The 14,264-nt window shown below is 38.7% G+C and overlaps 1 protein-coding gene across 5 annotated transcripts in view; it reads left to right on the plus strand.

The window, feature by feature from the left end:
- Positions 1–14,264, plus strand: part of SHOC2 (SHOC2 leucine rich repeat scaffold protein) — a 59,906-nt gene that overhangs the window by 22,306 nt on the left and 23,336 nt on the right. For all 5 annotated transcript variants that reach the window (XM_040071426.1, XM_040071428.2, XM_040071427.2 and 2 more), the window contains exon 2: positions 1,639–2,573. In XM_040071426.1, the coding sequence (XP_039927360.1) occupies positions 1,871–2,573 (703 nt within the window). In that variant the 5' untranslated portion in view covers positions 1,639–1,870. The remainder of the gene's footprint in view (positions 1–1,638; positions 2,574–14,264) is intronic.

Below are 14,264 nucleotides of genomic sequence, written 5' to 3' on the forward strand. Positions count from 1 at the left end.
CAGCCATGGCCCATTACAATAGAGTTGTCCAGAACACAGGACTGGAGGAAATTTTAGGCTTCTTTTGGGGGAAGAGTTGTTTTTTTGGTGGTTTTATTTATTTATTTATTTATTTTTCCTATTACAGTGTTTGTAGCACACTTGGTGATGCTGCAGCACTAGTGAATCAGGGTGAAGGGCTGGAAGGCACCTCCTGAGGCAGGTTCTCTTTTGAGCATTGTTACTAAACATCTGGTTTTGCAGCTGGGGTAAAGTGCCTTGTCCTTCTGATAATTTTAAAATAAATTTTCTTTACCTTTTCAAAACAATATGAATGAATATATATATAGAGAGAGAGCAAAGTGTGCAGCTTTTTGTTCTCCATGTACATTTTTGTATTTGAAGGTAAGCATACACAGTGTGACTGCAGTTAAAAATGGTTACTTAAGCTCTGCTAAAAAATGTTTGTATTTATAATGCTTGCTGATGGCTTAAGTACGCGAAGTATTATTTAATTGATTTTGATTACAAGCTTTATGAACTTGCACAGAAGTTGGAGTGCCAGGACAGTGATACAGCTCCTCTGGAGGTTTTAAGAGTATGTAAACAAGGTGGCTGGAAAACAAGGGTACTTTCTTCAGCAGTGGATACTTGCATATCAAAGCTAAAAGGTGGAGTAATATGGAGACATGAAATTATTGCTGCCATTGATTTTTTTCTTTTTCTTCCACAAAGATACATTCAAAAACCTTTCCATGTTACTCAGAATCGTGAAGTTCTTGGGCATGTCATGTGTTTTGAATTGAAACATGAAGAAAAGCAACTTTCCATGATGCATGATGATTTTGTAAAAGTGTAAATGGGTCTTTATAGGTTTCAGACATCTGTTCACTTATTATGCTGCATTGTAGTCATTGAGGGGGGAAAATTCAAGATATGGTAAAAATAAATTGTATCCTACTCCCGAGAGAAATTTCTTCATAATTTCGCTTGTCTTGAAGGATAATATATTATTTCCTCTGGGCTTTCGACTGACTTTTTAATGGGTATATTTTAAAAATCCTTGTGTTTGGTTCTTCAAAGCACGTGAAGCTGGTGAGAACGTCCTGTTCCACATTAAAAGCAGGGACCTGTGGTTCAGAGCTGGTCAGAAGAGAGGTCTCAAGGCAAACTGTTTGTGTTACTGTAGCATATTAGATTTTACTGTAGATTGAACTGAGATTCTTTTGTGCTGAAAGAATAAGCCTGTACGGGTTTGTTTGAAGAGGCAGGCACTTAAAATTATAGCAGGTATTTATTGGCTGATTGGGCATTGAAGGAAGAGAGAATGTACATGTTGATAACCAGGGGGTTATTGTGAGAACTAGGTAAGACATGAGATGGTGACTAAAATGTAGTACTGAAGGCAGTATTATGTTTAAGAATTGTGATTTTTCTTCCCTCACGTATACTAATTAATACAGTTCTTGTACCACAGTGGGTCTTGCGAGCAATATGTGTAGTATTTTTGGTTTAGCCTTGGCTTTTTCATTGACATTTGAACAGAAGGACAAATCATTAACCTGAGTTACTGAGGTCAGGCTTGATGTAGAAACATTCAATATTTAACTGGAAGTTTTATATTTGCACTAACTTTGGCTTCTCTTCTCTGTGTTCCAGAAATACTAATACGGAGCATTTGACCTGATCTCTACAGCTGAATCTCCTGATAGTGGGATTAGGACAGAGTGCCTTCAGAACCAATATGTAGCAAATGGGTGTCACACCTCTGAAGCTCCTCCCTGGGTTCAACGCTTGCGTGTTTTAAGGATCCTTGTTGCCTCAGCATTGAATTGTTCTTGTGGACTTCAGAAACAGATTTCATGTGGTGCTTGCTGAACATTGAGTCACCATGAGTAGTAATCTAGGAAAAGAAAAGGACTGTAAAGAGAAGGATCCAAAAGTCCAATCGTCAAAAGAAAGGGAGAAGGAGGCCAAGGCCTCTGGAGGGTTTGGGAAAGAGGGCAAAGAAAAGGAGCCTAAGACCAAAGGGAAAGATGCCAAAGATGGAAAGAAGGACTCCAGTAGCACGCAGCCTGGGGTGGCTTTTTCAGTGGACAATACGATAAAAAGACCTAATCCTGCCACAGGTACTCGCAAAAAATCCAGCAATGCTGAAGTGATCAAAGAGCTAAATAAATGCCGGGAAGAGAATTCCATGCGCTTGGACTTGTCCAAGAGGTCTATACACTTGCTTCCATCAGCTATCAAAGAGCTAACGCAGTTGACAGAACTTTATTTATACAGTAACAAACTGCAGTGCCTACCGGCAGAGGTGGGCTGTCTTGTGAACCTGGTGACGCTGGCTCTGAGTGAGAACTCACTCACCAGTTTGCCTGACTCTCTTGATAACTTGAAGAAACTGCGCATGCTTGACCTGCGGCATAACAAACTGAGAGAAATCCCCTCGGTGGTGTACAGGCTAAGCTCCCTCGCCACTCTGTACCTACGCTTTAATCGTATAACTACTGTGGAAAAGGATATCAAAAACTTGTCAAAACTCACCATGCTTAGCATACGAGAGAACAAAATCAAGCAACTACCTGCTGAAATTGGTAAGTGATTATACTGACTGAAAGCGTGATGCTGTTTTTACGTTCACTTTGCAGTTCAGTTAATTATACACAAACTGTCACTTTTCCAACTGCACTTCATTTAAAACTACATAAAATGATGCTCTTGATCATACTGTTCCACTGTTAGCTTGAGGATAGTCAATACCTTGTATATATATTTTTTTAAACAACAAAAGCTCTTTTTCTTCATCTGTCATCTCAAAATCAGTTGTGTCTTGTTTTCATCTTTGCTTTGTGCTTTCACATATTGTGTCTTGAGAGCCCAGATGGTTTAAAAAAAAAGATATACAGGGGTATTGTTTATTATAAGATTTTTTTATAAATCATTTATGAACTGTTCCAAGTTGTAAACACATTATGGGCGTGTTACAGAGGGGTGTGACCACAATTATACAAGGTAGAATAGGTAGCTACATGTTATTACCATGAGCAAGCTCTTGGGTGCTGTAACAGTTAATAATCTAGGTTAATGATTTGTGCAGGTGTCTGCTTTTTATAGGTCATAAATATATTAATATATGGACTCGGAAGTGACCAAATGTTGTACACGTGGCTGATGATCCTTATGACTTTGTAATGAATAGTATTTGTTATTCCAAACGTAGTTACAAAAGTTCAATATATGATGAACTAGTATGAAAGTGTGTTATCAATTTAAATGGTTCGTTACGCAAAATGTGCTGGACAAGCTGTATAGCAAGAATGTTGCTCCTAATACATTCTGCTTCCTGGAAAATATGTCTTTAAAACCCTGTTCTCTAGCAATATTTGAACAATGTGTGTGCCCTATAAAAGTGGGATTCTCTTAATCAGTATGTTTTGGTTTTTTCTTCCTATATATCACCAATTTTTAAAATGTAAGTATAGTTTAGCCCTTTTAGGGGATGGAGGAACATAAACTTCACACAATTAAGAAACCACTTTGGCTTTCTTCAAATGTGGAAAACAACCTTGTGAAAGCCCTTGTAACACTGTGAGTAATAATTCCCATGCCCTGTTTCCAAAAGCTGCTGTGGGACTTTTTCCTGTTGTCCAAGCCAGTGTGTGAGTGTTGCTACTGAAGTGGCCCCTATGGTCACTAATTTTGCAAAGCTTGGGAAATGCTCTTGTTTTTATACTGGACAGATCTCTGTCAAGCCAGCAGTGTTTGCTCTTTATCTTGCACTTTGATATGAAAGATACACAAGATAACATGTTTGTGATGGCGGGAACTCCTGGACGTGCCTGAAACTGCCAATCCAGTTACCAGCAACGGCAGTACAGAGAGCTTTGTCCATGGGAGCAGGAGTGAAGAAATGCAGTGGTGCTGCCAGCTGTTGGTCTGAGCCTTTGGCCCCCTGTGGCAGCTGCTGGGGATGGATTCTGCTGGAGCCACAGGAACGCTTTTTGCTGGGCAGAAATGAAATGGTTGATGTGGTATGTTTTCTGTTCTGCGTGGTTTTTGAGTTGTCATGAGCATCTCAGCAATCCTTTGAATTTCCCCTGGGAGAACGAAGGATTAAAATTTTCATCTGTTTTGGCACTTCAGTTTAAGTTCAACGGTCTCGTTGAAGTTTTTACTGATCAACAAATCATAATGAAAACCATAGGGCTGATGTTTACAGAAAACCCAGCATACTGCGTGTTTCTACATTCATTGAAGAAATTGTGGCCAATTTAGCTGTTACACAATTGTCAATATCGTACCTGGTTCTGTTTGTGGCTCAGTTATTAGTTAATCTTGCAAAGAGCCATCCTCCGAGGTTCAGCTGGGGATAGTGCTGCATAAATTTAAAGTAATACTAAATAGCGTGTGTAGAAAAAACTTATGTGAGATGTTGGATCCTAGTGTTTGTTGTGCTTTAGAAATTTCTAATGCAGACATTACTCTTGCTGCAACCTCCTTATTTCTTTGTTGAATATGGTTTACACTGAAGTATGTAAATGTCTATGTGTTTGTTCACAACAGTCTTGAAAGAGATCATGTGCAACTGCTTCATGGGAAAATTAGTAGGTACTTTTGTCATGAGCATGTGACTTGTTTATTTTGTAATTTTTTATTGTCTGGATATGTGTACAGGCAGTGTTCTCAGTTGTCTGTAAAACCCTAGCTTGAGAACATTAACTACTTTACCTCTGTCTTTGTATCCAGCAGTTAGTCCTGCCTTTATTTGAATTGTGATAATGCTCATGTTCCTTGTTACGGGTCAGCACCTCATTGTGGAAGGCCTTTTAGAAGCACAAATGCAAGACAACTGTCTCACCCCTATGAAGAATTTCAAAGGGAAACCGTCACGTTCAACAGCATCCTTTTTTATTCAAAGTAAATTTCTCAGACTAGATTGCCTGAAATTGAATCAGGTGAAAAATAAAATTATTTGGTGTTTAAGTAACACAAATAATGTAAACTGCCAAGACCCATAGTACAAGCACTTGAAAATCTTTTTCATTGGAGTAAAACCAGATAGTTTAACTTCGGAAATTTATTTCTACTCACTCACTTTCATGGGGTTTTTTTGATGAAATAATTGAGTTGAAAACTCAGCTGAAAAGTGAAACCACAGACAACTGACTTTCCAATGGAATTTCTGTTTCTTTAAACACTATTTCTCTACATTTCACATATGCACTTCAAAAAAACCCCCCCCTTTTAAGTCTCAGTGCTTTTAATCCCTTGTATATTTTATAATACAGTATCTAAATACTATAAACTAGCAAGCACACATATTATCAGCTTGTAAATAACACAGAAAGTTTTGTTGCTGCAGAGCGGGAAGTAAAATGAAGCCATTATCTTTTACAAAGCAATATCATGTGGAGCATTTCAAATTCTTTTAAAAAATGCCCCATTGTTCTAAGGCCTAAAGCTCACAATGGCATGCTAGTGTGCTTGTTCATATATTTAAAAATTCAAAGCTTGTGTAACCTGCTGACTTGTCCAGCAAGGAAGAGTCTTGCAGCAGTTAACTAGGATGTGCTCACGTTGCTGATCTGGTGCACACTGTGCAAAGAATCCTGGGCTTTCTTTACTTTGTCTTTTGAAAGTACATGTGCTACAAAAGGTTGGTCCGGACAAAAAGAAAATGAAAGATCCGGACTTCAGTTTGAAAAATGTCGCTATTGTTCCCTCAAAGAGGGTTGGCATTAAGTCTTACCCTGGTGCTACAGACAGGCTTTCACTGTTATTAAACAAAAATTTTCAGGTTTTTATAAGAATAAATGGCATTCCAACTTTAGGACCTTGTTGCTTTAAAATAAAGGATTACCTGATTTGTAAGCAGTCATCCCATTGCTTTTCTAGCAATCTTTAGTCTCCAGCCTTATAAAATAAAGTTTATTTACCTTCTACTCCCCTTGAAATAAGTTGAATATAGGGACTTTTAAGTGCTCAAATAATTAAGACCTTCCTTCCAACACCCAGTATGTCTTTGAGTAGTTGATTCTTGTGCCAGTGATGTTCCATTGTTCTTAGATGCAGCACTTTCCCTCTGTTTCTTCATTTGTTCTCAGATGGTCCTGGAAGCTGCTTTACAACTGACCTGTTTAAGGTGTTTGTTGTTTTGTGGAAAAACCTGGAAGAGGTGAACCTGCCAGCTCTGAGCTGTTGGGAAATAAGCTGAAGTTTGGTTCTATTTTGGGCTTTCAACTGTATTTAGTAGTTAAACAACACAATCTTTAATTAGGTGACTACAGTTGAGGAAAAGTTGCTTTGCATTTAAAACAAGCATTTTAGTGAGAAAGAGGAAGTGTTATTATCTATGGTTAGTAAACAGATATGTATGTTTCTGGTCTTTTTTTTTTTCCCCCAGAATTAAGCACCTCTCATTCCATTGCATCCACTTGCTTTATTATAGGTATGCTTTATTATATATACTAAAAAATTTCTGCTTATCAGGCTTCTCTTAACACTTTTCTAGCAACATCTGTATTGCTTCTACGTCTTTAATGTGATTTGAAATGATTTTAGTCGACTGTGTAATAAGCCGAGCTCTTGGTATGCATTGTTGTATTTTCAAATATAAACATATTTGTTTGAATAAGATGTAAAAATACTTAAATACTTTGTTTTGTTTTGGTTCTTTTTTCATGTTTAGCCGAAAGCTTTGCAGGTGAATTAGTGGGAGTTTTCACGAAATGGACGCGCTGATGTAGAACAGCTTCATGATACTGAAATTGGCAGTATCCACTCCCCTCCTGGCAGCTTCCCAGATGCTGCTTTTGTTGTCTCTTACTTTGGGTAGTTGAAATCAGTGTGGTTTCAGATCAGCCTGGAGCTGGTGTGCGAGGGGGAGTGGGAGAGCATGAACTGGAACAGGGAGAGCAGTTGGCCCGCACTGAGCCCTGGGGTCGGCTGGGCTCGCTGCAGCTCGCTGCAAAGCCTCTCAGGTAGGGTTGCTCTTGTTGTATATAAGCATGTCAAGTGCACTGCAGGTGCTCTGAGGAAGGGTGGATTGCTGTCTGCAGAGAGCTGTTAAAAATCCATCAAATTACATTTTCAGGAGCTTTTTCTCCCTTTCCTGCTGCTTTCCATGTCTTGTACCACAGAAGCTGGTGTAGCTTAGTGGAATCCCGGTAGCATTAGCTCAGCTGCACCTTCCTGAAACATTTTTTTGTAATCCTTTTATGTATAGTGGTGAGGATCCATTGATGGCAGTTTCTTGATGGTAAAGCTACTCTATGTTCTTTCTGACAAATTGCATCATACCTAACAGTAGAGGTAAATCGTTTCAGAGTGCATCTTGCCCTGTATCCTGGTTCTGACTCTAGCCCTAAGCAAATGTGCATAGAAACAGAGTAAGTTTATATATGAGGCTTAACCTGACTCCTTGCCCACATCCAGCTATTTTCGTATCAGGGATTTCCTGAGTCTGGTGCAGCTTGTTTCTTTAGTAATTCTCAGTGCACTCGTCTTCCAAAGGCTTGGCCTTTTTGTTTTTGCTTTAAACTCCTATAAATGCCTTTCATCTTCAGCAAGGTCTGCAAGTTGGCTTTGAATGTTGCTCATGACCATAAAGGTCACTGTTACACAGATGTTGAATATATATATATGTATACACATATATATCTACACATACACACACGCACACCAAGTGCAAGGCAGAACTCACCTGTTCACCTGGCTGTTCAATTTCTGGTAGCATCCATGAAATAAAACCTTGACATAAAGGTTTCCATGTGGAGACTTTGCCAAAAGACAGTCTGGAGGGATAATTGTGGGGATGAGTTCACAAGGTGGACACCAGCTTCATCTCCTTATCTGGTAAATTGTCCATTCCACTGAGATCAAAAAGTGGAAGATTCGAGTGGAAGAATGTGAATGCTTTGGTGAGTCAGGCAGTCAGCATGAGAAGGATGAAAACCAGAGGAATTGTCTTGGGATGAGGCCAAGCAAATGTTTCAGTTTGCAGGCTGTTACTTAAGCAAGCCTTTTGAATTTCTTATATTTGGAGTTTTATTGCATTCCTCCATGTTGTGTTGAAGGAATTGTTTTGCACAGTCAAGTTGATAATATTTTCTTTGCGAAGACAAGGTTGCATCTTGTACCAGTTTTGAATATTTTTGTCGCGGTAGAGCACACAGCTCAAATAGAAATAATATTGTCAACGTGGTTGAAATTACATTTACATAGTTTCTGCAAGTTTCTTGAGACTCCAAATATTGCGTTTTCTGTCTGTGAATGCAACTCTTTTTCTGGGAAGAATCTGGTCAGGGCTGTTCTGCAAGGGAAATATTTTTAGAATGTAGTTTGGGGAATCTGCCTACACCAGACCAGGAATGCCTTTGAGACTCTCTTCTGTTCTTTTCTTCCCTCATCTACCCAATATTTAGATCATTTGTGGTTTCTTCACTGCTTCGAAACTCTTTTTCATAACACTTGCACCTGTTTTGTTTTCAGTAGTATAGACAGTGGGCCAGATGTGTGCAACCACATTAGTTCAGGTCTACTCACTCCATGCTGAATGTGGTGCCTCCTTGTTAAATGACTCATTAGTTGCAAAGCTTTTCAGTGATGCCCCTAATTTCATTTCTCTTTTTTTTTTTTTTTTTTTAAGCAGACCTGACAATGTAGAGAAATATTTGTTTACATTACTTGTATCTAAGAACACCTTCCTGTGTTCCATCAATTTGAAGAAAAAAAATAAAATTGTGTTTCTGGGCTTAATTGACACGGTAATGTCTGCAAACAATGGTTAAGAATACTTTTATTTATTTGTATTTTTATGTGATAAAGCATGAAGTTTTGAACAGGAGTGGAATAAATATAGGCATTGAAGCATGTGTGCTGCTCTCTAGAAGTCAGAGATAATGACTGTTTATTTGATTTAGTTCTGGTGGTTTTCTTGAGCTGCAGGAAAAGTATAGAACTCCTTTTGACCAGCTTCAGCTTTAGTTCTGATGCTTGTGAAAGCTCTTGTGGGGATGCAGTTTTGTCTTGTCAGCTAGTCAAATTCCTTCTGATTACATTTTCTTCAGACTGGCTTTAGGATAATGATAAAGTAGTCCTGCCTTTTTGATCTAATTGCAGAGCTTACTGGGATGATGCCCCAAGTGTAATTCCAGTAGATACTGACAGCCTGTTAGGAGTCCAGGTTATTTGGGTTTTTTTCTGGGTTGGTTTTTTTTTTTTTTTTTTTTTTTTTTTTTTTTTTTTTTTTTTTTTTTTAAATCAATGTTGCTTATTTTAACTGTTTGAATACTTTCCTAAGTACTGAACAGAGGGAAAAAAAATCACTTCCCTCAGGCTGCCCTTGCTAATGCAGCGTGGAAAGTGGTTAGCCTTTATTATTTGAGAGCTTGTTCCACACTCAGAATGGAGGGGTTCCAGATGTTACCCCAGGTTCAGCATCACCAGGACCCCCTGGTCCTTCCCTGCAGAGCTGTTTCTCACCTCCTGGTGCTAGGTTGTCTCTCTTTACAGGGTTATTCCCTGCTAGGTGCAAGACTTTCTTTGTCTGGGCACTCAAATGAGGTTCTGCTGTCCACTTCAAATCCTGTCTTGAGCCCTTGCTAAGACATTTTTCTACATTTTGCGTGTTTGGGATTTTGTTTGAACATGTTTTTAATTTTATTTGTGTTTGTTGCTTTCAGTTATAAGCAATAAATAAAAAGTCTGCTGTTGTGTCTTGTTGAAGCTTGTTTTAGAGCAGATTTTGAGTCTTTTCCGCTGAGCTTTACTTCAGTGTTTTTGAGTGGTTCCCACAACTAGATCCTGGTGTGCATTCTGCAAATTGTGAATTATATTACTGTGCTTATTTCTTACTTGTATGAGTATTTTAACTTTGGTAGTCACTAAGTCACTCAAGACCATATTAAAATTGCATTCCTTCTGCTTGGTAGCTCTTCTGTGTAAGTTACAGTTGTGCAGTAATATAATTCAAAATATCTCTGCTTACCTGTTCTTTTGGCCGTTGGTAATACAGAACAAAGAGCTCAGGCTGTCTGTCACAGTGATGTACTTGGATCTTATAGAGAGGCAAAATATTCCAAAACTGTAAATTTGTGTTTAACTTTTTTTCCTCAAATCAGGAAATTTGTCCCAAAGACTTTTTGTAGACTGCAAATTCTTTTTCCTTTTTATTTTTTCCTTTACCAGCCGAGAGCCAAGTGAAAGATGAATAATTATGAAAGTTATGGGAACTGTTTATAACTTGTTCCCAGCATTGCTGATTTTGGATAATTAATACTTACAAATTAGCTTACAACCAATGTTCTGACACACCAGCCTGAAGTCCCACTAATATTTGCATTCTCCTCTTCCTTCTACTTTCCGGAAGAGTCTTGATCCTCTTGCTGTGTCATCTGGCCTAGGATTTATCATGTTGTGAAGGATTTCATAATGTTCAATCTGCTTAAGCATGGGCAGGCATGTCAATCCAGTGGAAAACAGTCTATGTTACAAATTTTGTTTTCCCTCCAAGAGTGGTGCCCACTGCCTGAACTAGTGATTGGAGACACTGAAGCATCTTTACTATTGACCTGTATACTCTCTGCAACTGTTAATTTGTGTGTACTTCAGTGATGTTTTTGATGAAGCAGTATTTTGGGTTTTAAATGGCCAAAAAGAACTTCGGGAGTTTTGTAAGTCAGGGTATGTAACCTGGCCCTCCTGTCATAATAGGCTTTTAAAGCTGGCCATGAAATGGGGCTATAATTCTGCCTCATTATGCTGAAAATATTAGTCATTTCATTGTGCTGTTTTTTTAAAAGCAGGTTTATTTAGCATTGTCATACTATTAACATTTATTCTTTGTGTGTATGAGAGCAACAGTGAGGTGATTGCTCACTCCAACTCTTGTAAGGATTGTTGAGGTGAATACTTAGCTGTATTTTTAACAATTTTTTTTTAAATGGGAGGTGATTAGAGTCTTCACAAACTATCTTTTCTGAAAAATGCATTTGAATTGTGTGTTTGGGGTTTTTTTAGTATTTTAACATTTTTAAAAATTACATGCTAGGGTGTAACTGACTGTTTTGTGAAAGTTATTTATAGAGAAACTGTTTTATGTTTTTCAAATGGGCATTGCTCCTACTTTAAAATCTTTTATTGTCAAGCCAGCTAGTACATGCAATTCCTGTCTGCTTTCTTGGCAGACTTTGAGCTTTAATTGCTTTTTTTTCCTTTGCAATCACAGTGCAATATAGTAGAAAAAAAAAAAAAAAAGGCAAAAACCCTCTCCCCCAGAAAACAACTAACTCCAAACCCTAGCACCTTCTTAGTTTATTTTTCTGTTGCTGTGAGGGTGCTTATCCCTTCAATGCAGTTGCAAGTAATCTATAGAGAATCCTTTATTCACTACTGTGAGCTTAGAACTTGTCTGTTTTGGACATTACTTGTGGCAAAAAGAGTTAGTTCATTTGACCTCTGGTTAGTATTTCCCTATAGCGGTGCTTGCCTTATTGTAGGGATTTGGGGTGTTAGTATTTTAGTGAAGTGATGCAGGAGTTGTCCACATGATGAAAAGGAACGGGTTTTTCTTCAGGAAATTGCTTTCTGGTTAAGGCTGATTTTGATCTGCTGCACATTTGTAGCTGACTTATTTCTGTTAAATCAAGATAAAAACGCGTTTCAGCAAATTTTATGTAGTACACAGAAAAAATTGCAAATGTTGATTTTTTTACTAAGAATAAGATCATGACCTCCTCATTCATTACACACATTTTCTTTTTGGACCTGAACAAATCTTTGCTTTAGGAAAACTTTCTTTTTGGTTTTGACATATGCTTCTTACCCTGGCAAAGCAAAAATGCCAGATTTCAGTTGTATCTTGGTGAAACTTATTTTCATTTATTTTATTTTTTTTATTTTTTTTTTGAGGAGCATTTCCTCAGTACAACTGCCACTGTTCAGACAATAAGGAGGGACACTTTCACTCACTGAAACATCAGCTCCTGGGAAGAGCATTATGCAGATGGCCTCCAGTTTGGCCTCTTTGTGCTTGCAGATCATTATTTGCTGTGTTGACTGCTCATGCCATGTGTTTGTGCTGGTGTTCCTCCTGACAGAGCTGCTGTTGTGAGCAGTCCTGTGCACAGTGTGGCCATTCACTGTGGTCAGTGTGGTCACTCAGCCGGGGAAGGAGCTGCCCTGGTGTGTGGCTGTGCTTGCCGTGCCCAGAGCCATTCCCGTGCCACGGCCTGGGATGTGTTCAGTGGTGCTGGTGACATTAACTGTGCTCTTGCTGGTACTCACATCTCAGACCAGAGAGCTTCTCACCCAGGAAAATAGAGCTTAAAGAGAAGATGGGCCAGGTGGTGCTGGTTGGCCACAGGACATCGCAAGCATTGGTTTGTGAGGGCCTGGACTCTTTTATTTCCTTATTCCTCTGTTTTTCTACGCTTGCCTTTCTATGCTACATTGATTCTTCCCTTTCCTGTTCCCTAAAGACTCCGTGGCAACTCTTACCACCCCTAGTTGCTCTTCCTTTTACCTCCTAGGAGGTGTTCAAGCCCCTGTTACATGCAGTAACAGCCCTCGGTCTGCGAGGTGCTCTGAAAAGCCTTTCCATTTACCCACCATGTTGGGTCTCACATGTACTTGGGCACCCAGGGTTTTAGTTCTCAGGCCACAGCTGGTCCTCTGTATGCCTTTGCGTGTGAAAATGTAAAAAACCTTTTAGCTCAGTTGATTAGGGCATGGAGCTCATGACACCAAGGATGTGGGTTTGGTCTCCCTGTGGGCCATTCACTAAAGGGCTGGACTTGATCTTTAGTTTCTGAGTGAACCTCTTTATTTGTGTACTGTTAGGGTTGTGAGGTAATTCTGAGACTTTCTTTCATTTCTATCTCAGATGGGGTGTTTAAGTTGATAGACTGGGTTCATGCTTCTCACTTCTGTGATCTGAGTCTCTACCACATCACCCAAACGTTTTTCACCTTGTTAAGCATATTGGATGTAAGGGTATTTTTTTTTGCCATACATCACGGAGAGCAACAGGAGAAATGTACCTTGAGTGATCTTTGTTGATTGCATGCTCTCTGTTGTTTCTCAATAATTCAAGTTAAAGTATTGAAAAAAATTTAGTGCCAACAGCATTTCATCTCCCCCCTCTCTTTCTAGCCTTACAGAGGGCAATAAACCCATTTTGATGAAATGCTGTCAAACTATAAGTATCTTTATGTCCAAGAATGAGATTCCTTACTGAGAGATGTGAATTAAAAGCTGAATATTTCTATATCTCTTGAATTCCTTTCCTTAAGTCACTATGCTTCATGATAGGGCTTCAACTTTGGATTTCTACTCTAAAGTCTAAAATTTGTTGGGCAGTTCTCAATCTGTTTTAATATTCAGTATTTTTATTAAATGCTCACCGGTGTTACTTTTTAAAATAGTGCCTGCATCTTTAATGTAAGAACATTAAGTATAGCTATCCAAATTAAACAGAAGTGTTTGGTAGCCCTTAATTTTCTAAAGAGACATAGGCATTACTTTTCATTATTTTTCCTCCTCAGGATTAGGTAGTAAGATGTTTCTTTCAAACATTTAGCTTGCTGTTGTCAAAGGTATCAGCAGGTGCAAAAATGAAGCACATGTTGCTGCAAAATCCCCAAGTATTTCTTTGACTTCAGCAGATGTATAGTGGGAAGAGTCAAGTAAATGAGAACTCAGCATGATGAAATGGAATTTATGCCATATTTCAAATTTGATATCGCTGGTTAAGGTCTGAAGTGAAAACAAATGAAAACAGCAATCATGAAGTGGAAACTGCTGCCCCAAAGTGTGTGAAGGTTCTTGAGTTACCTTAGTAAAATTTTGTGAGGCTCTTTTTTTGTTTGCTTAAAGGGAGGGACGTTTAAGTCTTCCTCAAGCTTTTCTTCCTCCTATTGCATTCTGCACTTTGCCCACTTTTTCCATGAATAATAAAGACGCCATTGCCACAGACCATTAACTCTTGCTCAATTTTTTCTTACATTTGCTTTCTTCTGCATGACAGTGGCACTGACATGTGTGGGTTTTGCAGTGCTGGATACGCACACTTACCTGTTGCCTCTGGTTGCCTGGACTACACTCGATTGCTGATGTAAGAGAGGGGACAAGCACAGTGATGGAGTAGCTGCCTGCTTTACATTTCCATCTTCTTAGTTTTTAGAAAAACATCTCATTCTGGGTTAATTAGTGCAGGAAATAAGATATGTTAACATATCAGTTATATGTTAACAACCTAAGAAAAACAGAATACTGAAGCTTTGGTT

This window comes from Hirundo rustica, chromosome 8 (assembly GCF_015227805.2).
Source record: "Hirundo rustica isolate bHirRus1 chromosome 8, bHirRus1.pri.v3, whole genome shotgun sequence".
Classification (NCBI taxonomy): domain Eukaryota; kingdom Metazoa; phylum Chordata; class Aves; order Passeriformes; family Hirundinidae; genus Hirundo; species Hirundo rustica.